We start from the raw sequence: 27516 nt of genomic DNA, 5'->3' as shown, positions 1-27516 counted from the left end.
CACTGTCTTTTTCTACAGTGGAAGGAAGTGGAGACGCGTCGGCCATCTTTTTTTTTTACAGTCTATGAGTGGAACTGTACAAATACACCTGTGCTAAATGACATTTTGCAGTTCTAAGATGGATGCGTTGGCAGCGCTGGTGTTTTACCTGTCCCTGATGACTCAGAACACACTCCAGATCTGCTATTCTGGTCTGGTACCGGAACATTTCGGCCTGAAGCTGCTCTCGAGTCTTAAACAGATAAGAACGGAGACACTGATGTGAAGGTAAGATCGATCTGCAGTAGCTCAGTATGAGCACCATCACGATATTTGAATTGAATTGGTCAGTCAAAAATATTTTTTTGCATATTTGTAAGAAATTTAAAAAAAAAAGCCATTTGGAACCCATTTTACATTCGCATATTTCTGATTAAAACAAGACATTCAGTTAGGAAGAAGAAAAAAAGGTTACTCATCAGGAATTGATTCGATTGTGTAAAGTGGTCGCTATCAGTGATTGGAGAGGGGTTGAAAAATAATTTATGATGTGACCCAAAAATACACATTTTAGAAGCATTTCATTTAGTTGAAAACATTTTTAATTAGAGACCTGGTGACTGACTGTCACTCAAAGTAGTCAAAATAGCTTGACACTTGATCACATCAGGCTTGGTTATGACACGGTGTAATACCGAAGAAAATCCTATTCATATGATGAACTATTCAGCCATCTGCTAAGAGCTGAGATGTTGTTGTTGTTGTTGTTAAGAGAATGAATATATAAATATTTGAAATGCTTTACCTTGAGCTCTTTCTCTGCATCAAACGTTCCTCCCACCTGCTCCTGCAGGAGAGCGTAAGCGCGCTGGAGAGCCTGATACTCCATCGTCAGCTGACGGAATCGCAGCTCTGTCTCCTCCTTTACCATTCCCTAAGCACAGGGAGAGGACACGCTTACAGTTATAGTGTACAGACACACTCACACCCACACAAACACGCACCTCTTCGAGGTCATCGTCTGGTGTGCAGGGCGTTCGGTCTGTGTGGTAGGAAATGGAGGAGCCGTCCGAGTCTATAGAGCCTTCCTCATCATAGCCAAAAAACGTCTCCACCACCGGCTACAGAGAGAGAGCGAGGGAGGATTTTTGTTTAACAAACCTTTTTGACTCAAAGTTTAAAAGGCGCACACACACACACACACAAAATATAATCTGTAATGTTGAGTATTGATATAATTTAAAAGAGTCAAATCAAACATCACTAGCCGTTATCAATGCAGTGGCGCTAAATTAATAAGATAAGACATCATTGTATAAAAAGTAAATAGTTTCTATTAATATAAAAATAAATGCATAATTAGATGATAATCAACAAAACATCAAATGATAATATATTATGTAAACATATCATCAATTATTCTTATAAAAATAAATGCATAATTAAAAGTGCATCACTTCAAAAATAGCTAAAATGTAAACAAATAAAAAATTAAATATTATTTGAACAAATATTACATACAAACAATGATTATACAAATAGATGTATAACCAACAATAATGCAATGTAAGAGCGATGCAACTTTAGTCTTTATAATAATAGCATACGAGAATAAGATTGGATAATGTATTACAAAATTATGCAGTAATGAAAAATAATAATGTATTTATGCTTTTTGATGATTGGAAAGTACTTTATAAAAGCCCTTATTGGTTTGGGTTTTTTTTGCCAAGATTTTTTATTTTTTTTTATGCTTGATTTCATCTGTATGCATTATATTGTATGTGCTATATCTATCTATCTATCTATCTATCTATCTATCTATCTATCTATCTATCTATCTATCTATCTATCTATCTATCTATCTATCTATCTATCTATCTATCTATCTATCTATCTATCTATCTATCTATCTATCTATCTATCTATCTATCTATCTATCTATCTATCTATACAGTATATATATATATACAGTATATATATACAGTATGTATATATATATATATATATATATATATATATATATATATATATATATATATATATATATATACCTGTTTTATATTGTATGTGCAATATATATTATATATATATATATATATATATATATTTCTCCAAGTGTGTTGGACAGTGACGTGTGTATGCGTACCCTACAGGTTCTGAAGGGCTTCTTCCTGCGCAGACTGTCCTGTCTCCTGTATCTCAGCAGCATGTCTCTCTCCTGAGAAACAAGATTAAATTAAGATTAAATGAAAGAACAAAACACATTAACTTATATCAGATAGTCTATAGTAAAATAACATCTTACATCTGTGTCTTTAAATAACAGTTTTCACTACACTTCCAGTTTTATCCATAAAATTCTACTTTTATTCGTAAATTCATGGCACGTGTATTTAGATTTTGACTGAACATCACATACATTACTTTTCTCAGTCATTTCAGTTGCTAATTTCATTCACACTTTGAGAAAACCGATATTTCTGCAGATATTTTCATCTAGGTTTCGTTAGGTAACATGAACTGCATTAATTTGCAAAAACATATTTTAGCATTTTATAGTGTTAATATTTCCCAGAGGCAAAATGACTCACTATCACACTCTTCACATATCCAGCGGTTTCCAGCGCCTGGAAAAAATTAAAATAGGCCAATCAGAAAACAATAAGACACAGTTTGTAATATTTATTTTTCAAAATGGACCCCGATCATTTTAATTCTTAATCTGAGGCTTTTCATGTAGACTTAAAACACATGTTAGTACGTCCCTGTGAGAAGAAATGCTGATACCCTGGACAGATCGTCGATTATGTTCTGTTGTTCCAGCACTTGTAGTCTCAGAAACTCAATCTCTCTCTCGTCTTGACTCAGATCCAGGTCGTTCAGAGAACTGGGCCGTCGTATCGTCCCAGCCTTCTCTCGCTGCAAAATAAAAACTCATTCCTCACATCAAGAGACCGGATGTGTGCACAGAGACTGCTGACAGATAATTACTCATGTCTGATGAGTTGCCATAATGATCAGATCATTTAGACATGAGCAATAACAAGGTTGTGTGCTTGCCGGATGCTGAACGGCTCGACCGATAAATGTGTTTACATGAAAACATGGCCATGTTAAAGAGGCATCAGTATTCAAAGCAAATGTTTTATGCAGTTGGTGTGATCTTCACCTGATAAAACTACTTCGGGATCACACATTTATGGGTTATGCAGTGGAATAGGCAAGATGAATGCTTCTTTTGTCTAGGGAAAAAAATCTAAATAATAGTCGAAGCTGGAAATGGTCAATTATGTCTAATGACAGTGGAACGGTTGTGGGATTTAAATTGACCACAGCCTCCCCATCACCATCAGGGAAAGTGTATATTTTCTAAGATAACTAGATTTCCAACAGGAATCATTTTGATTTGGTCATTTGCAGAAAAATTTGCAGTTCATTTTTTTTTTTTTTTTTTGCAGGAAACAAAATACTGATAGCTTCAGGAAAGTTTTTGGAAGAAATAAATACTTTAATTCAGCAAGGATATCAAAAGTGTCAGTAAAGACATTTAGAACGTTACAAAAGCTTTGCATTTCAAATTATTTTCAGCATTGATGATAATATTAATTTGTTAAGCAGCAAATCAGCATATATTAGAATGATTTCTGAAGAATCATAAGACCCTTCTTTTAAAAACAATAAAAAACTTGAAAGGTAGAGTATATTATATCAATTATCTATTTGTTTTCCTTCTTTTTTTTATCAACAATATTTTTAAGTGGTTTAACTGGTCACCATTTGATTTTTCACTATGTAATATTTCAATTTTATATATATAAAAAAACAAAAAACATTGAATCACTGTGGTATAATAATGATTTCTTAAAAAAAAATAAAAATCTCCCTCAATTAATATGAGCTCATACTATACAAATAGATGTATGCTCACAGTAGTTTTCTGCTTATTACCATTTCAATGTTCTCCTGAGTGACGAAATGCAGTTTGTTCTCCATGCGTCTCAATACATGAGCCAGTTCCTCATTTTTGTGGCTGAGACGTTTGTTCTTGTCCAGTAACGGCTTATACTGGCTCTCAGCTTCACGGAGACGCTTTAACTGGGCGCACAGACATAAACAGATGGTTACAAAAATGTTGGGGTGGCAAAAGCATGCAGTAAATAATATTTGGACATCACTGTCTTAGTGCATCGCTGTATGCACTGATACTGATTTCAGAAAATACAATTAAAACCAGTAAAGTTACGCATTTTGAACATATTGCATACTAGTTACTAGTTTAGTTTTTTTTTGCAAAACTAAATGTTAAGCCTATACTGGCAGTAAATGCATCACAATTCAAATACAACCTGTATAACGGTATACTTGACTGTCTAAAGTTGGTAAATTAGTTTAAGACATGAAATCTAAAATAACAGAGAAGCCGACTGGACTATTGCATTCTACTTGAACATCATGTCTGTTTGAGAGCCGAACTGAGTGGTAAATTGAGTCCGAACCCTTCCTGAAGGTTTCAGCTGCCATTTTTAAATCACTCTGTCTCTGTTTCGATCTTTAAGCCTGTCTGAGCTGAGAAGAGGAAACACTGGAGTCATTCATCACTGCTCAGATACTTACCACCATTACTGAGAACATTTACACCATCACATAACACTTAGAAAGGCAAAGATGAGCTTTAAGGCTACACAGTAAACATGATACAGAAGACAAACACATATACTGTATGCACAAACACACTTCATTTGTGCACAATGCAAAGACTTTTTTTTTTAAGTTCTATGTTAACAGAACATTAGAATTATTTATAGGTAAGAAGGCTGAATTATTTTCTGGACATTAGTTTCTTCTTTTTTAACCATAAAATGTATGTAAATGTATGTATATATATTTTTTTTTTCTTTTTTTTTTTTCTTTCACCTTAACACAAGCACAGACTCACCAGTTCATTGCGTTCCTCTGACAGCAGTGCGTTGCGGTCCTCTAGTTTGCGGATAATAGCACTCAGTTCTGCAATTTTCAATTGGAAACGTCGAGCATCCTTCTCATCCAAGTGCTGCATCTGGAAAACAAACCAACTGCAGGTAACTGGGAAAAAACACTCTCCACTCCTATCATTTTTTTTTTTTTCAATGTTGAAATACTTTCTGTCTGTCTGTATACGAGTCAAAATCTGCTTATTGGTAATAATGGAACAACCCTTTTAAAAAGTGATTTTTCACTATTATTTTCAACAGTATCTGCATTTTTATGGGTTTAAAAATATTAAATAAAAAATATTTTTGTTATAAGAGACAAAAAACAACAACTTTGTGCATCAAAACTCCCTTCCTAGTAAAAAATAAAAATAAAAATAACAAATTGGTGAAATCTACCTGAATGTAACATTTTACCAAACATGTCAGTCTCTGAGTAACATGTAATTTATTTACACCACGGAATAAACTTCATTCCATAAAATAAGCATAATTAACTACGCAAAAATGATTTTGAACGTCTCCGGCACGTTTAATACCCAAAATCAAATCTAATCCACCCCTCACGCACATTATCAAGTCCGTCAAAAACTTAGGCTGGCTGTCGGCTGGAACATTATAACTCAAATCATCGACATAACACAATCATGGTCATCAATCACTTCACTGAATACTTGCCGGCTAAGAAATGCATCATTATTACCTTACTATCCCATCTGTTTTCAAATCCACATCATTTGAAAATCAAGACATCAATGTCTGTCAAAAAATAACGTGCACAATGTAGGATAGTATTTACGAGAAGCAGATGTCCGGCGAGTGCACACACTTCCTGGAAAACACACACTACCGATGTTTAACTACGCCATCGCTTCGCTTTCCGAGAAGAGGCCTGAGCGGCTTCAACATGCTGTCTGTCAGAGACTGTAACGCACGTAATACAGAACGCACGCGAGTATAAGTGAAATACGCAAGATAAAGAGAATAAACGCAAATCCAATTGAAAAACTTTGCTGGGTTAGTGAACATCGTTCAACATGTGTTGGTTTTGACTGACATTTTTATGCACATTTACACTGTTTGTTACATTGAATTACCCCTAAGCAGATTTTAACTAAATAATGAATATTTTTGTCAGTTCTGTTTGGTGCTGTAGTAAGAAAATATTCCATTATGTCAGGTAACCGTAGAAACAGAAGTAGGAGGAAACAGAGCCAGAGAACACTGGCTCGTCCACATCTGACAAAGACCTGAAAGGTCACCGATCAAATCCATCTTTTCTCCTGCAGAGAAAATGAAAGCAGCAGCCGTGCCACCACAGCTGAAGCTAATATCAAACCGACAGCCAGAGCAAGGATGTTCAGCTGCTGGGAAACAAGTCTCAGATATGAAAATGCAAGAATACACCACAGGTGTGAATATAAAGTGTGTGACCTCTAACAGCCCTAACAGCCCTGAGAAGGTGAGATGTGGGAAAGATCACACTCTCACATTCAGCACACATGAAGACAGAGTGAAAATGCACATGGCCCTTCTCACAGCTAAATCTATTGTATGTATATCTGTATGATTATATATTTGACTGAACAATGGGCAACTGCAGGAAGAGTTTAAACTTGTTGTAAAAGAGTCATCATTTTTGATACATCAGTTTGCTGGTGCCAGAGAAATGGCACACAAATGCTTTAAAGTTAACACTGTTTCTCTCAACACAGTTAAAGTGATAGTTCACTTTGAAATTAAATTTTGGTATGTTTTAGCTTACCTCAAGGGCATCCAAGATGTAGGTGTCTTTTTTTCCGCAGTAGTTTCAATTTTGATATTTTTAGGTCAAACCGTTCTTGTCTGTCAGTCATTTAATGCAGGTCTGTGGTCACTGTCTCAAAGAGCATGAACAGATTCCAAATTAAAACAATTCCCCATCGTCCAAATTAAACAATTCCCCATCGTAAGTACACATTGATGGCCTAAGACACGAAACGAGCGGTTTGTGTGAGAAAACGAACAGCATTTATATCGTTTTTACCTCTTGTAACACAGCCTGACTGTCAGACAAGAACGGTTTGACCTAAAAATATCAAAATTGAAACTACTGCGGAAAAAAAAAACACCTACATCTTGGATGCCCTTGAGGTAAGCTAAAACATACCAAAATTTAATTTCAAAGTGAACTATCACTTTAATATCATGATACACCACACTGCTGGAAAAAAGTTTGTTATATAGCATTCAAACATTGTGAAATCAAGAATAAAACCTAAAAAATAAATAATACATTGATAAAAAGACAAAAAAGCATTGGATAAAGCAAATCGCTTTGGATATACCATCTGCATAATTTAAATGCACTATAAAAAGTGTTAGTTCATTTGCTAGATTGCAGATCAAATAATACAAATCTATGGAAAACGAAATGGGCCCTTATTCAAATCGCAGCGGGAGACACTCCAAATAAAGCTGTAAATGTTTTAGACCATGTGTGCAAGGAAAGAATTAAACCTCAAACCTAATGAGCACAAAGCCAGATTCAAGACACATGCTGCTGTTAACGGTTTGTTTTGATGCATAATATTAAATTAAATCAAGACACGATGACAGCAAAATTAATGTTGTGTTTAGTTTGGTTGTTTTAAAGATCATTCTGAAGTTAATTAAGTAGAAACATTATAAGAATTGAAAAAGTTGTTAATGAAAATATGTCCTTAATGTCTATTGTTAAGATTGTGCAGGTGATAAGAGGTGTAATTATGCTGTAATTTGTGCAGGAAAGAATAGGACAATAGATTCATGCAGTGAAGTGTGAGGATCCAGGGAAAGCTCTGTGTGTTTCCATGAACAGATGAAAAGCAGCCGGACCAGCAGTGTTTTCCTCAAACCCAGACCTGTTCAAGTCCTTGAGAACAGAAATGTCTTTTCAATTCCAATCTGTCAATGATGTGCATAAAGTTAATAAGGGTACATTAATGACCTTTTTGATGATCATGTACATGAATGTTCTTGCTCTGAATTGAAATATAACTACTTTTATAGGTTCTGATGCTAAATAGCACCATCATTAATAAACAACGAAACAAAAAAGTGCAACAGTCACTGATTGTTCCCGCAAGTATTTTCCCATTCATTTTTGTTTTCAATAGAGAAATAAGCCACTTAACCAAACCAACTATCTTCAGCTATAGTAGAAGTTTATGGTCAGTAAGATTTTTTTTTTTTTTTTTTTGAAAGAAGTCTCTGACCAAGGCTGCATTTATTTGATACAAAAATACAGTAAAAACAATAATATTTTTGATTATATTATTACAATATAAAATAACTCTTTTCTATTTTAATATATGTGACCCTGGACCACAAAACCAGTCACATGGGTCAATTTTTTTAAATTGAGAGTTATACATCATCTGAAAGTTGAATAAGCAAGCTTTCCATTGATGTGTGGTTTGTTAGGATAGGACAATATTTGTCAGAGATACAACTATTTGAAAATCTGGAATCTGAGGGTGCAAAAAAATCGAAACATTGAGAAAATCTCCTTTAAAGTTGTTCATTTATGTTGGCGATTTTGCTGCATTCACTCACAGAAATAAATGTTTTATAAATTTACGGTAGGAAATTTACAAAATATCTTCATGGAACATGATCTTTACTTAATATCCTAATGATTTTTGGCATAAAAGAAAAATCGATAATTTTGACCCATGCAATGTTGGCTATTGCCACAAATATACCCGTGCGACATGTCATGTGACTGGTTTTGTGATCCAGGGTCACATATTGTAAAATGTCATTTATTTCTATGCATCATTACTCCAGTCTTCAGTGTCATATGATCCTTCAGATTTTTTTTTGTTTTTAATGTTGAAAACAGTTGTGCTGTTTAATACTTTTGTGGAAACCCTGATTCCCAATCTTTAGATCTATTGAATGTATCTATGATGGATAAAATAATTTCTTTACAAAAAGAGAAGGTACAAAACTGTATATTTAACCATTTTTATGAGGGAATGATAAACTCATCCCATGAACTCATGAAACAAACATAAACAGATTGTACAATTTAAAACTTTTTGACTATAAAGTCATTGAAAAGGTAATTGTGTATTGCATAATATTCAAACATACAGATTCATAATAAATTTGTAGCACACTTTTTTCCCTGGGAAATTAGCTTTTAAACGTATTTTTTTTTTAAACGAACAAACTACTTTGATTTTTAAAAGAAGCATAATAACTTTGGAGCTCATGTTAGGTCTATCTTAAATTTGTTTTACATTATCACTCACTTTCACCAATATGAATGGGAATGGGTTGAGGAAAAGCGATGTGGGCACAGTGAAAGCGGCGAGGTTTAGTAATGGAGATGTGCTTACAAGGTTAGCTGTGTTCTCTGCTGTGTCTCCTGCAGCGGGTGAGAAAGGGCCCTCTCGTCTGGGGCTGGAGTCTCGCAGCAGGGCCAGCTGAGAGTCTACAGCCTGTTTCTGCTGCTGTAGTTTCCATGTGTGGCCCGCCTGAGCGCTGAGCTCTCTCTCCAGCCCACAGACAGCGCGCTCCTTTAGTTTAATCTCATCCATCTACAGGACAGAACACAGCACAGTCACATATGCACACGCGCACATGTCTTGCCTCAAACTGGACACAGGTGTGAGTGTGTCCCACGTCCACTCGGGACAGGGAGCGGAGCACGCATGCACAGCATTCGCCATGAAAACCCGTACAGTGATGAGCCACGCCAATTCAGAGATTTTATTGATTTGTCTGCACTGACACTATTGGATGAGAACTTATCATCTATCTATCTATCTATCTATCTATCTATCTATCTATCTATCTATCTATCTATCTATCTATCTATCTATCTATCTATCTATCTATCTATCTATCTATCTATCTATCTATCTATCTATCTATCCATCCATCCATCCATCCATCCATCCATCCATCCATCCATCCATCCATCCATCCATCCATCCATCCATCCATCCATCCATCCATCCATCCATCCATCCATCCATCCATCCATCCATCCATCCATCCATCAAAAAGTACGTAGCGTCAAAAGTGTGAACTTATGACTTTTACTCCTGTAAATATTTCTCAAGTTTATTTTTGAAAGTCAACTTCTGTACAGAAACATGTGTTAAAGTCTTGGTTACAAAAAGATCTACAGCATTGAATATTTCCAAGGTTATTGCCCAAGAAAAAAAAAATACAGTACATTTAACACACTGAACACATATCATTGCATGTTGACACACTAAATGGGGCAAGTTGTCACAGTGTAAACCTGCCATTAAACAGCCTATTATCGAACCGTACAAATGTTTGGTTTTAGTATGATTTTTTTTTTAATACTTTGAATACTTTTACTCAGCAAGGATGCATTAAATTGATTCCCAATGACACATAAAAAAAGAAATTTTATGATGCCTTGGTGAGCGGAAGAGACTTTTTTTTTACCATTTTTTAAAACGCTATTTTAAGTATATTTTCAGCTAAATGTAAGCAGTAAAGCAATGATGAAGCAAAACAATTCATTAAACAGCAAAAATAGAAAATTTTACATTGTGCCAAGTTCTCCACGTGACAACAAGCCCCGGTCTCGCCTATACATTCCTATACAAATCTCTGTAGAAGCACTGTGTGTGCTATTCTTCAACCTACTGAAGAGGAGAACAAGATTTAGTGAATGAAAGTATATCTCTCTCTTTTTATCTCTCCCTTTCTATCTTCTTGGTGTGAGAATGACTCATTCTCTCTGTTTCTCAGGCACGGCCAGGGTAGGCGTTACCACAGTGATCAGCGCATCTCGTAGGAAATCTCAGTGTGCGTCTATGTTTATCTGCATTATATAAAGCACTACATGGTGCGGTGGGAAATATTAGGTCCTGTTCTCTTATACGGCATCCCTGCGACTAGAGGAAGTCACTTATTCAGCATAAATGCACATTATATGACACATTTACATTTTAAATTTTCATGAGCTTCATGAATACATTGATTATGGTGTATGCCATTACACACGCCTCACTGATTCCTTGGTAATTCATGTGCATGATAAATTAATTTAATGGTAGAATATCAGCCGTGGATATTTAGTATCCGGGCTCCAGGCCAGACCGCAGGGCTGTAGACCCGAGAGGGATGCCGGTGCGCTGCTTAACATGGAGGTGAACACAGTGAGCCCCGCTGCTCTGTGGAAATGTCCTAATTTTTCAATTTCCTTTATTAAAACAGCGTTCTTGCAGGACCGTGCTTTGAATGTCAAGCCAACCAACTTTTTGCTCAGCATGGATATGCATACAAATATGCATACAAATCATGCCTACTGCTCACTATTCTATGTGCATTGCAATAATTGATTCTGATTGGTCAACTGATTCTGTTTGAATTCTGATTGACAGCATAGAGTGCAACCCTATGGGGAAAATGAATGGAGTTTTTACTTTCTAACATCAGGTTCTCTTTTTCTTCCCTTTATTTATCCATATTTGTTGCTATGAGGCATAGGGCACTCTAGGGGGTTTCTATGGCATTGCTAGGCAAATACTGGCGTGTTCTAGTGTATTTTAATTATTCTTATTAATTAATTAATTAATTAATTATAGGCTAATGAATACAGTTTTATATACATTTTTAATGATCAGATACTTAAATCACAATTAACTACCATTAATATGTGTTGTGTCTTGTTAACCTAAAAACCTTAAGTAGCTCACAATTTCTGGCAATATATAATAAAATGAAGCCTTTCCACACGCAATACACCAGGCTGATCCAAACTCCCTGAAATATCCGAGGCACGGCTATCTGTGCAGAATAGGCGGGACAGCTGTAATCCACCTTCCCTCGTGAGCGTCTGAGCTTGTGTTTAATTGACATCTCAACGCCTCAGACGACTGAGTCTCGCTTTCATGTATCAGACAGCGTCTCCTTCTCTGAAACTAATCCTGTTACATTCCTTATCCACGGACTCAACATTATTTATCCAGCCTTTACACCAGACCCATTCACACTTAATAAACTTAGTCTGTCTGCATGCAGAGGTTTGACACATTTGAACTATATAGCGCACCTAATTCCAAGTTTCTACATCAGTTGGCACTAAACAATTATTGATATGACTTATTAAATGTGATGTGAGCCATTTTCTACTTAATATTACAAGTTAATATGCATAAGTATTGTTTCCATTCCATCTGATCATGCTAGTGACACAGATATTTCACACCTTAACTTTATCAAATTCATAAACAACACACACACACACACACACACACACACACACACACACACACACACACACACACACACACACACACACACACACACACACACACACACACACACACACACACACACACACACACACACACACACACACACACACACACACACACACACACACACACACACACACACACACACACACACACACACACACACACACACACACACTATATCTTGTATTAAATAAGAATAGGGAACCAAGGCAGCTGGAACTACGGATTACAACATTTTATAGATATTCAATGGCAAGACATTTTTTACCTTTTTAAACTCAATTTTCCTGAGTGTGAGTGATGTCTGCTTATGCAAAATTCACTTCCATGATACTAAAGTTTTGTGGGTTGTTGACAGATTTGCCATGTGGATGCAAATGTGTTCAGAATGTTTTTATCATGTTGCTATGAGGTTGCCCTTAGTGGTTACTAGGTAGCTACTTACTGTCAAAAGTCAAGAGATATGATAAATGTAATGTGATTATAAATAAATAATAATAAGACAAATAAAATAAATTATAAATAATTGCATACAAACATGCACGCATGCATATAGTGTATACTTGCATACATGCATACATGCACTTTAAACTACTACTCAATGTCCAACATTCCCCTGTGAATTACATCAGATGGCCTCCGAGCAATTTCAGTATTCACGGTGTTCTTCACGTCTCACACTTGTCTCAGACTCAGACTGTGTACCAACAATGCATATAAATGCACTTTACAGCAAGACCTTCCACGTTCGTATAATATGAGAAACATGTCTTGACTGATGTTTCGCTTCAGCCCAGACCACAATAAATCCCTTTATTTTATTTAACCGAGATCCAAATGTCTCTTTCACTTAAAATCACAAGTGGCACAGTGTCTCCCTCTCATCAGCTCAGTTCTATAGCCGTTTTAACTGGCTGGTTTGACATCCTGTCAACTGGTGCTGATGTCATCACTGTAGCTGACCAATCAGGAAATGTCATGTGGGTTTCATCTTTCCACCATTTCAGTATTTTAATCGACTGGCTCATTATTCCAACTTTTGACATCAGGTTCTCTTTTTCTTCCCTTTATCTATACATATTGCTGTGAGGTTGCTAGGGCGCTCTGGGCAGTTGCTAGGGTGTTGCTAGGTGGATTTTGGGGTCCGTAAAACAAAGTGCTTGTCTCAGCAAGAATCACTAATGATAGGCTGGCTTTGTTGTTTTGGTGACCTGTCCCATACACAAAGGACAGTCGTGGACTTGTATCAGCGAACATGCACACACACACACACACGGTTCACCTTGGCATGCCCTGCCACCCTGCTAGCTAAACGCTATTACATCCCCAGCCGGCCTTCTGATAAAATAAATAATCCAAAGATCAATACCTCCTCAACACATAACAATGACACAGGCCTCTAATCGCATTCAGACCTCCTGCATTCACAACCAGATAAACATCAGTAACGTTTATTCAATAGCTCTGCAATGAGTTGAAAGAATGGAATAAGATAAGGGACAGACAGAGACAAGAGGACATGAATGTTTATGGGGTGAGCATTATCACCAAAACCATATACTGAATATTGTGTGTGTGTGTGTGTGTGTGTGTGTGTGTGTGTGTGTGTGTGTGTGTGTGTATGCATACATATATATATATATATATATATATATATATATATATATATATATATATATATATATATATATATACACACAGTATATATATACATATATATGTACATACATACATACACACATACACAGTATATATATATATATATATATATATATATATATATATATATATATATATACATACATACACAGTATATATATATATGTTATTCAGAACAAAAGAATAAGTGGCATCAGTGCAAAAAAAAAGCTTCACATTATGTAACACTTGATGTACAAACAAGTGTTACACAATGCTTTGTTGCTCTCGCATAAATAACTGCCATGCAGATATTTATCCTGTGACAATCCGTAGTCCTAAAAATAAATGCATAGTCCTAAAAAGAGAGTGAAGCTTCCTGTATCTTTTTCATCACTCATAAACATACCATTCAGAGACCTGACCCCAGCCTGTTTTCCACAGTATTTCTCACATGCATTAAGTCCTGAAGCGATATAGTGCAGAGCGCTCAGCCACACGAGAGAGATCGATACCGGCAGGCATGGACTGCAGTGATATTTTCATACTCCAGGAAAAAAGGATGGCAAAAAGCCCAGAACAAGAGAGAAGGGAAGAAAGCAGCTTCACTTTAAAGTGTGGTACACAAAGACACACACTGCCATTTTGAGATACACACACATATGGCTAAATATAAAATGTGAACCAACTGATATAGAACCTTGAAGCTTTAATAGAGGATCTGGAGGGAAAACCTTCACTAAGTCCAGCCTTTTAAAACATACTGACAAATACTACATTAGCAACTGTTGCAAACTGATTTGCAGAGTTTGCCGTTTTAAAATTAAATTACTGCATAATAAAACTATTGATTTAAAGACAAAACTGCAGATAAAATGTGTCACAATGTCAGAGTTCATTCCAGCCCACATAATAATAATATCCAAACAATTTTATGAGCACATTTCACTTAAAATCATGCTTTGCATTAAACACTCCAGTTTGTTCCTATGGAACGGTTTATAAAGCTCGTGAGTAACAGTGACCAAAGGGGGAGGGGGCTTAGCAAAGAATTTAAATGAAACTGTACAGTACTTTACCAAATTTTAATTCTCACAGAAGTGTGTTGTAATCTATGGAATCTTGTTTTTTATTTAATAAAAATAAAAAAGGTAATTGCGACTTTTTATCTTGCAATTCAGACTTTTTTTTACGCAATTGCGAGCTCATATCACGCAATTCTGACTTTAAAATTAGCAATCGTTAGAAAAAAAAAGTCAGAATTGTGAGATAAAAAGGTCGCAATTATCTTTTAAACTGTTTTATTCCATGGCGAAAAACAAGCTTCCAATCATTATGTAATCATTACATAAAGTAATCATTACGTGAATCATTGCTAAATAAACAAATGCTTAATTCCTGAATCATTTCTTGCTTCAGATTAAATTACTAAATAATAAGACTGATTCCAGTTCCTAACACACAGAATAGAAAGGTTCCCATCATGGAAACACCTATGCAGTTTTCCCATGTAAACCGTGTGAAGCCCTGCCAGTTAACAAAAGATTTTCATTCAGCACATAAATTACACAGACAGTCCCCGTGGAGAAACCCAGGGTAAATGTTCTGCTCAACCTGAACGCTCAGAGCTTTAAATCCACAGGAAATACAAGAGGTAGATATTCACTCAAAGGTATGTTTTCAGACCGACAGAGTCATTTACTGAAAGATTAATACATTGATTAATAGTGTATGCATTGAAACAGTTTTACGCACCAGCCTGCGGATCTCTCTTTCACACTCTCTGTTGATGCGGTTGATTTCCTCCTGGTGGAGATGGTAGACGCTGCGGATCTCGGCAGCTTTGATCTTGTCGGCTTGTACCGCCATGCTTAATGCCTCCTCCATTTGCCTTTTCACCCCCTTCAGCTCAGAGATCTCCTGCTGCATTCGCATGCGCTCCACTTCGAAACTCCTCCTGGACTCCTCTCGTGCCTCCGCCATCAGTGCAGACTTCACCTGCAGTGCCAGAGGAACCACATAGGAGTTATATTCCATATGAACATTTTCACCAAGATTTACTTTTTTTTTAAGGCAGGGTAGGCAATTTTTTCCAGATTTTTTATTTTTTTGTGATGCTGGTTGAGAGTCTCTTCACATCCTGATGTTAAGTGGTATAAATGTATTTATATGTATATCGTCAGAAGGCGTAGGACCATGAAATGTTTGTCCAATCATTGCATTCGGTCAGACATCACATGTCCTCAGCATGTTTCATGCTATGCAGAGTTAGACAGACGTTAGTCACTGAGCACCGCAACTGAAACAGCAGCCGCCTTTAACACTTCCTCCTGAACCAAAACATGAGGTAGTATAACGCTGTCTTTCATGACGCTTTTGTTTGCTCCCTGCTGAATGCGTTCATGTGTTTTGAAGGAGGCGTGGGTTTGGAGGGAGGGTGGGATCTTATGCTTTCAAAGCTAGCTCGCTATTGCTAGCTTCTCTGAAAATTGGCTACCCTACCTTTAATATTGGGTTTACTCATATTGGAACCATTTGGTGGGACTCTAAAAACCAGCACCCAACAACGGTACTAACAGGCCAAGATCAATCAACTTTTCAAATAACCATTCAAATGAGAAATCTAATAATTAGATGAAAAATAAAATTGCAACCATCTAGACCATCAAAACAATTTTGAATAAATATAATTCCCTAAATATTATCATTGTTGTTGCTATTATTTATTGTGTGTTAAGCATTTATTTTTTTTAGTATTGTGATCATTTAGTATAAATCGGACACTGCAATCAGATGAGGAACTTTAAAGCTACAATATGTAAGATTTTTGTAATAAAATATCCAAAAATCACTTGCACAGTGTGATATATTTCCTGCAGTTGTGCACTTACAATATCCCAAAAGTTCCCAAAGATTTTTAATTTCAGAGAAATTCCAATTTTAAATAATGGCTCGTCCCTGTCGCCCTGTCTCACTTGTCGCCTGTCAATGACGTAATATTCGCGCTATCCCTGGTTTCCGCTCGTACTGCCATAGTAACCATGGCGACAGACATGAAAAACTGCGTTACGTCTAGCGGCACGCTCACGCTGTTGTTGTTGTTGTTTCTTTCAAACATTATGGACCATGGCAAGCAGACTTTGGGACAAATGTACATAAAAACGAATAATGTTATATAGCTCAAAATGATGTAACATTAGAATATGATCAGTATGTTATTCTAATGTTGATTTAGCTTATTGCTAGTCTTAGTGTGTTAGTGTAGACCAAGTGAAACAGCGCTGCGTTACCTCACAAGTTTAAAGGCACACTATGCAGCTTTCCGTTTTTGTCAAACAGCGACCCCTAGAGTCGCTGTGGGGTACTTGTATTTAACATTACTGTCGTAAATAGCACTCGCGCAGAGCCGTCTCTGCACTCACGGCCTGATCCCTTCCGCCGGTACCTGTTCAGTAGGATGGAAGCTGTAATGAGTGGAAATAAGGTGTGGCCCCTTTAAGAGCTGCGCGCACCCTGTTGAACTGTCGGCACTCTGTATTGTATGTGCACCTCGAACACCCCATGTATGCGGGTCATTTCAGTTTGATGCTCGTTCTTATCCTACTTTTTTTTTATCAAGTAAAGCTGTGGACGGTAGAACGGGTGACAGACAGTTACACGAGTTCGACTGGGGAATAAAGTGCAATTAAGTTGTGAGATGCCAATCGCCTCCGTGAGTCTGTCTGGCCTCTGTAATAACTTCATCTGTGAGCTATCCCTATTTCTCCTAATGACAGAACGCGTTACAAAGCGTCGGACATCGAACAGGCACAGATAACCTCTGAAGATGTCTACTAGTCCATCAACAAGAATGATATTTACTCGAGTCTGACTCCTTGCTCGGTCAGTCTGCCGTTTCCTCTTTCTTTCGTCCTCCGACAAAGCTTTCCTAGCTTTGTGTGCAGTGCCGTAAAGCAATTCGTTACATCGCGAGACCTGATATCACGCGATACTTCCTGACGCTGAGGCCGCCCGCCGGCCCAAAGTTGCAAGGGTGGTTTTTCCGCTCACAGGAGCTCGGGGGATGCGAGACGACCACCATTCAACCCGAAAAAAGTCATATAACTATTCCAATGACTCCGAAGCTGTTCGGTTAAGGTAAAAAAGTTACTTAGTTCACCTTTAATTCGTCAGATAAACTGACCTGTGTGAGTAGTAATTCAGCACTTGCGGGTAGTTCGGTAGAATTAAACGTCCTTATTCCTTTATATCCGCGGGACTCGCGTGTGGCGCTGATATCTGTCTCTTATAAGCACTCGCGCCCTGCTTCATACCACAGTCATGTTAAAAACATCAACGTATTCACTCATCCATAAACAATATTAGATCCTTCGGCATGACGGCAAGTTCCATAATTCTGCTTATGCGTCATCAACCTACGCCTTTGTTATTGTAAGAGGTTAGCGACCCCTAGCGGTGAAAAAAATTACATATTGTAGCTTTAAGTAAATGAATATGTAAAATGCACTGCTTCAGTCCATTTCATTTGTACTCTATTCCATACCTTTTCTGTGGATCCATCTCTGAGGGCTCCGACGAGCGCCTGGAGTCTCTGAATCTCTCCGTCTTTGATCTTAATGACCCGTACCAGTTCAGACTCGTGCTGACGTAGGAGCGTTTCCCGAAGGCTGTGGAGATCCCGAAGTTTCTCCTCGTGTAGTTTGGCTTTTAACTCGGTCACCACCACCGTGGATTTGTGCTGCTCATGACGGACCTCCTGAGACTTCTCCCTTTCCAGCTTACTGACCTGAGAAAGTAGATGATAACTCAGATTTAACAAACTGAAGGGATCGAGGTTTTAAATATTCTATTAAACAAAGCAAGTATTTAATGGGCAATAAATTGTATGGTGTCATCTCAGACTATACATGTATAAAAATACATAAAAAACATGTATATGCATACACAAGTAAATAAATAAATTAGATCGATTGATAAATATATGCAAATGTTCAATGCTATTTAAAGCTGAAGGGATTTTTTTATCATTTAATTAAGTGTAGTATAACGTATCATGAACATTAAGATGTTTTTATGCAAAGCAACGCTGCACAGCTGTGGGCAATGTTCCATGATTCATTGCGGTGCAGTGCAGAATATATTGAGCGTGCCCTGAAAATAAGAGAGTTAGTGTGTCAGGACACGACCCCACAGCAGGGTCACATCAGGACTGACACATGCTGCCACAGGCCCAACAACACTGGTAACACAAAGAGATACCATCTTGAAATTTAGCCACAAAACAAAGACAACACTGGAGGATGAAACTAAAAATACCCCAAATGTCACCAGAATATTGTTATGCCCTTCCCTTTTATGAAACATATATGGAGTAACAAAAAGCTATATGGAAAGAAACAGAATTGATCCTGCATCACACAATTCAACATGTCAATACATATCAGCTCTGACACGTTTTTATGTAGCCTATTTGACTATGTTCATACAATTACTTCTAAAATGCAAAAAAAAAAGTAAAGGATTTCAGTTAGCAAGCAAAAAAGATGGTTAACTAGATATTAACAGAAGAAAGGCATTATTGGGCATACCCAAATATAATTGCTCATTTTATCGTTCTACAAGACTTGAATAGTAAATCTGACCACTTTGATCACCTTTACTCCAAAAGCCGCATGACGATTTGAGGAATCATTCATGTCTTAAGCACAACTTGTGTGGTACGACATGAATGCTTCCCTAAACCAATAAGCAACAACAATAGAGATGCTTGCCTTAGCAAATGCCACTGAATAAAAGTAGGTTAGGAACATCTTAAACATTGAGAAAAGAGTAAAAGTCTCTGCTCTGCACCCTGTAGGTCTGCTGGCTTTTATATCGTTGGCAGTCAGATGGAGACAGTAACTTATAATATGGCTGACTCCACACCAGTCCAGACCAAAACTGGGTCAGACGGTCACTGGACAACTTTGCCTGTTTTTATATAAAACAGCAGAGAAGTAATTTTGGGCCTACTGGGAGTTTGCATTTAAATGCAGCGTAAGAGAACTTGTGGAGAGGTTTGAGTCAGCAGTGCTGATATCCCATTAGCCTCTGCTGAAGAACCAGCCATCCGTAACGTTAAATAAATGCCCAGGGTTCAATATTAGTTCAGTGCTCTATTGACAGAATTTGTGTTGATTACCACAGAAAATTATATTTTCTAAATATATATTCTGACTTACAAAGCGTGTATTTAAATGCTTAATTCATTTTTTTTCGAATGGTTTCTAATAAGGTTTTTTTTACCATCATGCTATACTTACTAATCATTAAAATTGTTTTTTATATTTAATATAACTGTATCTGTCAGGTTGTAACACTAGAGACACATGTATTTTTTTATTTTATTTTTTACATAACACCTTTCAAATAAACAAACAATATAACAGAAGCACAACTAATAACCTTGAGGTAGGAAACTCACCATGAAATTGGAAACTTTTTTTTCTTAATTAAATTTGATACATTTTAAAAATAGTTTTAACAATCATAACACTACTAATAAAGGGACTAAATACTTGTTAGAGCTTACTAATGCTTAACCTGGTGAAAAAAAAAAAAAAAATTGTCATCAAGCTTCATTTGTCCTTTAATCCTTGCAAAATATTTTCTGTGGTAATCAACATTATATATTATACAATGGGGATGTTGAACGCTTGATTCTGATTGGTTGCCGAATGTTCTAAGGTGTGCAATTATTTTCAGGGAAAGGCACGGCTAAAGTAGTTCCAGGCAGGTTTTGACCACATTACAAGTTCATATCACTTCGCCAAATTATTTCCGTTATTTCAAAGTTTCTTACAGCCTACAACAGCAAAAGAACCAAAACCCACAATGACACTGACCAAGCAAATAAATATAGTAAACAATAGGCTGTTTTTTGCCACCTCGGTTGTGCATTATTTTCTAATAATTAAACGGCCTGTCGTCAATTATTCCTTACATTAATATAACAATAATATAACTATTATTGAACGTAGAACAGTCCTTTCATTAAAGTAAAGTTATAGTATAAGATAAAGCGCACAGATATTGCACTCTTAATAAAAAGGGATCCACAAATGTCAGCGGTGACGGGGTTGCACTAGGTTGGAAAAGTCTTTTATGCCATTCTTTGATGTTTGGAGGAAACAAGAAACAATGGTATATAAAGTTGAAAGGTGTAGAAGTGTTCCCTGGCAGACTTGATCTTGACATTTTGATCTAATCTGAAACAACGATCAGAAAATAGGATTGAAACTAGAAAAAAAAAAAAAAACTTTAATGGAAAAAGTCAAAGATCTATACTCTAATGCAAAATTCCTTCCTCAGTCCACAAAAAAATGTATCAAATCTAAGCTGCAAAAATGGCTTGTTTAGTATTGACATCAAAACTATGAGCTAATTAACATATGACCGTCAACATTTGCATATCAACACTTCATTACTTAACACTGCCATCAGTGTGAACTACAACTAGCCTATGTGAAGGTTAACCAATCATAACGGACTTAATTTGCATTGAATCTTTTTGATACGCTTTCTTGTGATTAGAACAGTGACTGATTGCATTGATCATCTGAAGCCAATTGTATATCTGATCATCTAATTCTAAAGGTCAGGAAAACAGACATGAACTTTGACTAAGATTATAAGTGGACATCACAAAAAAAGACATAAAATTATAGAATCAAGTATCTTGCTCACTCATAATAACATCCCATGGCTCAAACCCCCCAATCAAACACAAACCTCTCCTTTCTGCAGTAGCACAAACTTGGGACTATACAGTAGGAGACATGCTGTGTGAGACACCAGCACCATTTATTTCCATCATACATGATGAGTATTGTTCATTCAGGCCTAACAACAGCAGAGACAGCTCCTATGTCCCCTCTTACTGTCAGTCTAAGGAAGCCCTTCACAATAGCTGCATTGATGCAAGCAGTCTGACAGCACATCTATGATTCGCTTCTGACAGTCTCACACAGGGGTGTGCTGTCACTGCACTCACCAAGAGAACATATTCATTTTCACGCGTGTGTATGCCTGAAAACCTGCCTGCACGCTCACGGTTAATCTCTGAATCTGATGCTAGGAGATTTTTGTGCTTAAAGTGCAGTGTGCCATTTATATAAGGGCACTTACATCTTACAGCATCTTAAAGGGATAGTCGACGTTAAACTAAAAATATTACAAACATTATTGTTCATTGAAAACAAGCTGAAATTAAATAAAAAAATAAACATATAAGAAAATACAATAAAAAAACGAAAATTTGACATGTTGCTTTAGCAAATAACTGAAATAAGTTGAAGTACTGAAACTGAAATATAAATATATTAAATTGAAATGGCAATAAAAAAAAAAATCTAATTACAAAAATGACAAAAGCACATAACCAAATTACTAAAACTGCAACTAATATATATATATATATATATATAAATATATAAAAATTTATAAAAACAAAAAAGTTAATTCAAAATATTAATAAAAAACTAAATACTATTTTAAAATTATATAAATAATGCTAAAATAATCGGGATAGTTCACCCATAAATAAAAATCGGTCGATCACAAACAGAATTCTGAAGATTGTGGTTCATCTTTTCTATAGACCTTATGCGCCAGAGAAACGAGGGCGCCGCCATCTTAAGAATATTGTCTTTGAACTTCCATTTTTGCGGTCGCTCTGTATATTTCTATGGCATTGCTGTCCAGGAGTAATTAGCTTTTGAAGTGGATTTACTTAATGTAAAGTTATGAAAGTTATCGTGAGGACTGTTATGTTTAAAGCAGATGTCTTAACTGATGTCAGTCGACCGGGAAGATTTTAAACGAGCCGTTCATTTATAAACACGCAGAATCGCTGTGTGAAAATACAGACCGGAAGTCAAAAGACAACGAGCGCAGCGCTGAAAAGGGGCGGGGCTACATAAGGTCTATACAATAACACTGAATGAGGATAAAGTTTTAAAGTTTCATAAAAAGACACAAAAGCATGCACAATAAAATGACTCTACTAATTTTGTGCTATATATTGAAAGCATTGACGTTTAGTGTGAGAAAGAGACGTTTTTGAGTGTTTTTCATAGAAAAAAATGAGTCAATGAGAAGTGAATCAATCTGATTCACGAATTAATCATTCATATGAGGTTTTGTGAATCAGGTTAACCAACTGAATTTATTTTTTTTATCTTTAGTTCCCATTTATTGTAACTATGGAAAAGTACTTACAAAACAGTATCAAAACCTATAATTTTGTGTTCTGCGGAAACAAGAAAGTGTTTGGTACAACATGAAGGAGAGTAAATTGTAGCAATTTCCTTTATGGGTGAACTCTCTTTCCAATGATTTCCTTAACCAAGTATCTTTCTCTCCAGGGTCTCAGCTAGTCTAACATGATTCTCAGAGACATCAGTCATTCACAAGCAGGACTCAAGATTCACTTTTGGCTATTTGACAAAAAAGTATCAAGCCTCTGTGTTTATTTCCCTGCAGGTCTTGACATTGAAACACAGAACATTCCTGGTTTATCTCAAATGATAATGAATCAATTTCCTTTCTCTTTCTCCCTATATCCACAATACCGATGCCCTGAATCATTCCCGAACATTGCATTTCATGTTCCTGCAATCAGAAAAGCAATTTTCCAGAAAACAAGGTATAGCAGTGGGTTTGACTTTCAGGCACCGGCAGTAATTGGCCTGTTAGAGTGTTTTCCCAGACCTGCAGGACAGGGGCAGAATCATAAAATAAAACACTCCCATTGCAGAAGGACGCGCACAGGGGAAAACACACATTAGTCCAGATCATTTACACTTTGCTTTTAAATCAACGACTGTACTGCATCAGAAAGTAGGGCCAGATGAAAGGCACACACGCACACACACACACACACACACACACACACACACACACACTGACCGCTGTCAGATAATTGAACCTCATTATTATATGCACTATACATTGTCTGATAGCGCTTATTAAAATTAGCCTGACATTTTCTTAATGGTAGCATTACTATAACTGTGGCTGCCGTTATTATGATTTATTACAGTAATAATGGTGTCCCTTATAACTGTTTTACTTGATTCAGATGATGAAAGGGTCAACCAGAAAGGCTGCACACTAATATCCTCTGTGATATTTGAATGTACAGTATAAAAAAAACGTTTCTGAGCATTAATGCTGGTTGGTGGCGTTCAGTACTTTCTGGTGTGCTTTCTTGCAGAACCTCGCTGTCATTTGTTTTCACCCTGAGATGTGTGTATTGATCTCGGACAGCCACTGCAGTATGCACGCACACACACACAATGAGCGGACCCGAAAAAACACACATATGCGCAGGATAGGGGCGAAGTATGACACAAATTATACATCACTTCTATACATATTGATAGTTATTTTAGCCAGAAATTGAATTGAAAAAATAACAAAAAAAATAATGTTAGTGTTCAAAATTTTGGATTTTTTAAACATTTACAGTTTTAGTAATATATTAAATAGTATTACAATTTAAAATAGCAGTAATATTTAAACATTTAATTTTCACCTGTGATGCAAAGCAGAATTTGCAGCATAACAACATCATGATCCTTTAGAAATCATTCTAAAATGCGGATTTGCTGCTCAAGAAACATTTCGGATAGTATTTTGTCAGGATTCATTGATAAATAGAAAGTTAAAAAAAAATATATATATATATATATATACTGTATATTTGAAATTGATTTTTATTTTTTTATTCACTGTCATTATTGATCAACTTAATGCATCCTTGCTGAATAAAGGTATTAATTAAAATAAAATACAAATTATTAAAAATAAATAAATAAAAAACAAAAAATTATAATAAACGAAAAAGTAACCAAAACAAAACCAAAACGATTCTTTTGATTTAATTAGACTCAATTATAATTGGATTAGTGACATTCAAAGCCAATTTAAATCAAACAGTACATCAAAATTATATATAGATTTATAAAAAAAGATACTTTGTGTTATATTATCCAAGCATTAAATAAACTTGTAAAAACTGTAAATGACAACTTTCTATCTTTTTGCAGCCATAATTGCAGCCAATCAATCAATCAATCAATCAATCAATCAATCAATCAATCAATCAATCAATCAATCAATCAATCAATCAATCAATCAATCAATCAATCAATCAATCAATCAATCAATCAATCAATCAATCAATCAATCAATCAATCAATCAATCACTTGCTTTACTTGTGGGATTTACATAATATCAAACTGGTTCTAATCAAGTGTGACCTAACAAATCCACACGTTTCACACACACCATTGCATGATTATGTTGATATTTTCAATAATTCTGTATAAGAGTGTTTATGAAACACAAGCAGCCCTTGCTTGCACTGTCAGAAATGTTTTACCTAAAAAAAAGTCAAAGTAAACTAAATTGGATTAAATTGCATTACACAGACAACTAGTGTTTATGAGTCTAAGATACAACATACTTTATGATTCCCGAAATTAGAAACCCAATGGGCTTCAAATGGTTTTGAGTTCTGAGTTACTTTGCGTACTTTCCATGTGGCTGTAATCAGAATTTTAAGATTATTTAAGAGCAGGTGTAGATCAGTTTTAAATTAGTTTTTCATCTACTGAGAATTTCTTCAGTTCAATGTCACAACGCATAGTGAGTTGTGTTCGACTCTGCAACCTCGATCAAATCAAATGAAATGTTCATCATACTGACAGTAAACAGAGGTTCACACCCATCAGTCAATCATCAGGACATGAAATAGATGGTTTAGATCCTCTCACGGCTCTTAAAGACCATCTTCTCCACATGAGATCAACAAGACACAATCGTACTGGACTAAGCTGAACCATTAACCCCTGACCAGCAGTCAGTCACAAGCTAGCCTGACATTGAACCAGCTTTGACAGAATGCCTATAGTTTAACACCCTCATCTAATACTGTTTCCCAGTGCTAATGAACCCATAAATCTGCTAACACCACACACACGTCATGGATCAACTCAGCTAAATAAAATAAGCCCAATCCATAAAACATGAGAGGTTCATCGCCTTTAACGGAGAGGCCATCAAACTTGTCTGGTACGCCTGAAATGAGCATTTTCTATTTTAATATACTGTAAAATGTCATTTTTTCCTGTGATGCAAAGCTGAATTTTTAGCATCATTACTTCAGTCTTCAGTGCCACATGATCCTTCAGAAATCATTCTAATATGATGATTTGCTGCTCAAGAAACTGATGTAATGTAATTTCTGATTATATTGAACATAGCTGTTTTTTTGTGGCTACATTAATTTATTTTTTTGGAAAACTTGATACATACTTTGAAGTATAGAAAGCACAAATGAAAAGCATTTATTTGAAACCGAAATCTTGTGTGACATTATAAATGAATTGAATTAATTTCATGCATCCTTGCTGGAATTTTTTTAAGGCACCATGAAGCAACGGCTCTGATTCCACCCACATAACACAGAACAAGAATTAAAAGGCAATTGTAGTGACATAAGTGGTTGACGTGACAACAAAAGACGTCCAGCAGAGACTGAACTCTAGAGAAAATAAATCTTTCAAATATACGGAAGGAAAGGAGGTTAGTATTAAACACATTGCAGCAGATAAGAAGCCATTTTCTATAGTCAAACTACATAATATAGAAACCAAATAATACATCTGAAATGGAGTCAAGACACTTGCATGTTTTCCACAACAAACTATACTGTAAATATAGAGTAGAATCGAACCTTGGTTTTCTCCTGCTGCAGTTCAATTTGGATTTCCGTGAGTTTGGCCCTCAGCTCCTCATTGGCTGCCTGCAGTGCTGCCATGGCGTCAGGCCGCTCCCCTTTGCCCCGCCCACTGGGGGCTTTCTTGGACATATTGGGCTGTACTCCACAGGCCACGCCCCTTTCAGGGATGACCTGAGTTTGTGAACGGTCAAGATTGGCTTCTGTTTGTCCCTCAGCTACATCTTTCCACCCACCTGCAGTCCACAAAGAAACAAGTATTTACAGAGGTCACCGAGACCTAGAACAATCACAGTATTATAGTTTGACTGTTTCACTAAAAGAAAATCAGCAAGCCCATGAAATGGTTTAACGCAGTGGTTCCCAAACCTGTCCTGAAGGCCCCCCAACACTGCAAGTTTTCTTTGTCTCCCTACTCAAACACACCTGATTCAACTCATCAGCTCATTATCACATGGGTTAATTGAGCTGATGAGTTGAATCAGGTGTGTTTGATTAGGGAGACAACGAAAATGTGCAGTGTTGGGGGGCCTTCAGGACAGGTTTGGGAACCACTGGTTTAACGAATGCAATTGCCTACTCTTTTATGAGTGTTGTAAATTCGAACATATCTATTTTTTTCACATATTTTGAAGAATGTCGGTAACCAGACAGTTTACGATAGCCACTGACTTCATAGCAGAAAAAAAAAAAAAAAAACTATGGAAGTCAATGGCTACCGTCAACTGTTGGGTTATCGAAATTCTTCAAAATATCTTCTTTTGTGTTCAACAGAAGAAAGAAACTTTACTAATATGAATTTATTGTCTTTTTTTTTTCAAGTTTAACGCTTTATTAGCAAAGACTGGCTTATTACTCCTTTTG

The 27516-nt window shown here is 36.3% G+C and overlaps 1 protein-coding gene across 7 annotated transcripts in view; it reads right to left on the bottom strand.

Moving 5' to 3' along the window:
• Nucleotides 1-27057, bottom strand: part of jakmip3 (Janus kinase and microtubule interacting protein 3) — a 34978-nt gene extending 7921 nt beyond the window's left edge. For 2 of the 7 annotated variants that reach the window (XM_081393247.1, XM_081393245.1), the window contains exons 1-12: nt 26650-27028; nt 18411-18653; nt 15623-15865; nt 9320-9520; nt 4919-5032; nt 3931-4077; nt 2770-2901; nt 2574-2609; nt 2129-2200; nt 984-1100; nt 785-913; nt 149-232 (exon numbers count right to left, since the gene is read on the bottom strand). In XM_081393247.1, the coding sequence (XP_081249373.1) occupies nt 149-232; nt 785-913; nt 984-1100; nt 2129-2200; nt 2574-2609; nt 2770-2901; nt 3931-4077; nt 4919-5032; nt 9320-9520; nt 15623-15865; nt 18411-18653; nt 26650-26784 (1653 nt within the window). In that variant the 5' untranslated portion in view covers nt 26785-27028. Of the gene's footprint in view, nt 1-148; nt 233-784; nt 914-983; nt 1101-2128; nt 2201-2573; nt 2610-2769; nt 2902-3930; nt 4078-4918; nt 5039-9319; nt 9521-15622; nt 15866-18410; nt 18654-26649 lie in introns of all 7 variants that reach the window. The other 5 variants (XM_081393250.1, XM_081393249.1, XM_081393244.1 and 2 more) reach the window with 4 other exon arrangements.
• Between the last annotated feature and the right edge of the window lie 459 nt (nt 27058-27516).

This window comes from Scardinius erythrophthalmus (genome assembly GCF_964197995.2).
Source record: "Scardinius erythrophthalmus genome assembly, chromosome: 18".
NCBI lineage: Eukaryota > Metazoa > Chordata > Actinopteri > Cypriniformes > Leuciscidae > Scardinius > Scardinius erythrophthalmus.
Note: the sequence above shows the minus strand (reverse complement) of the source record. Positions and strands in the feature narration are given on the sequence as shown.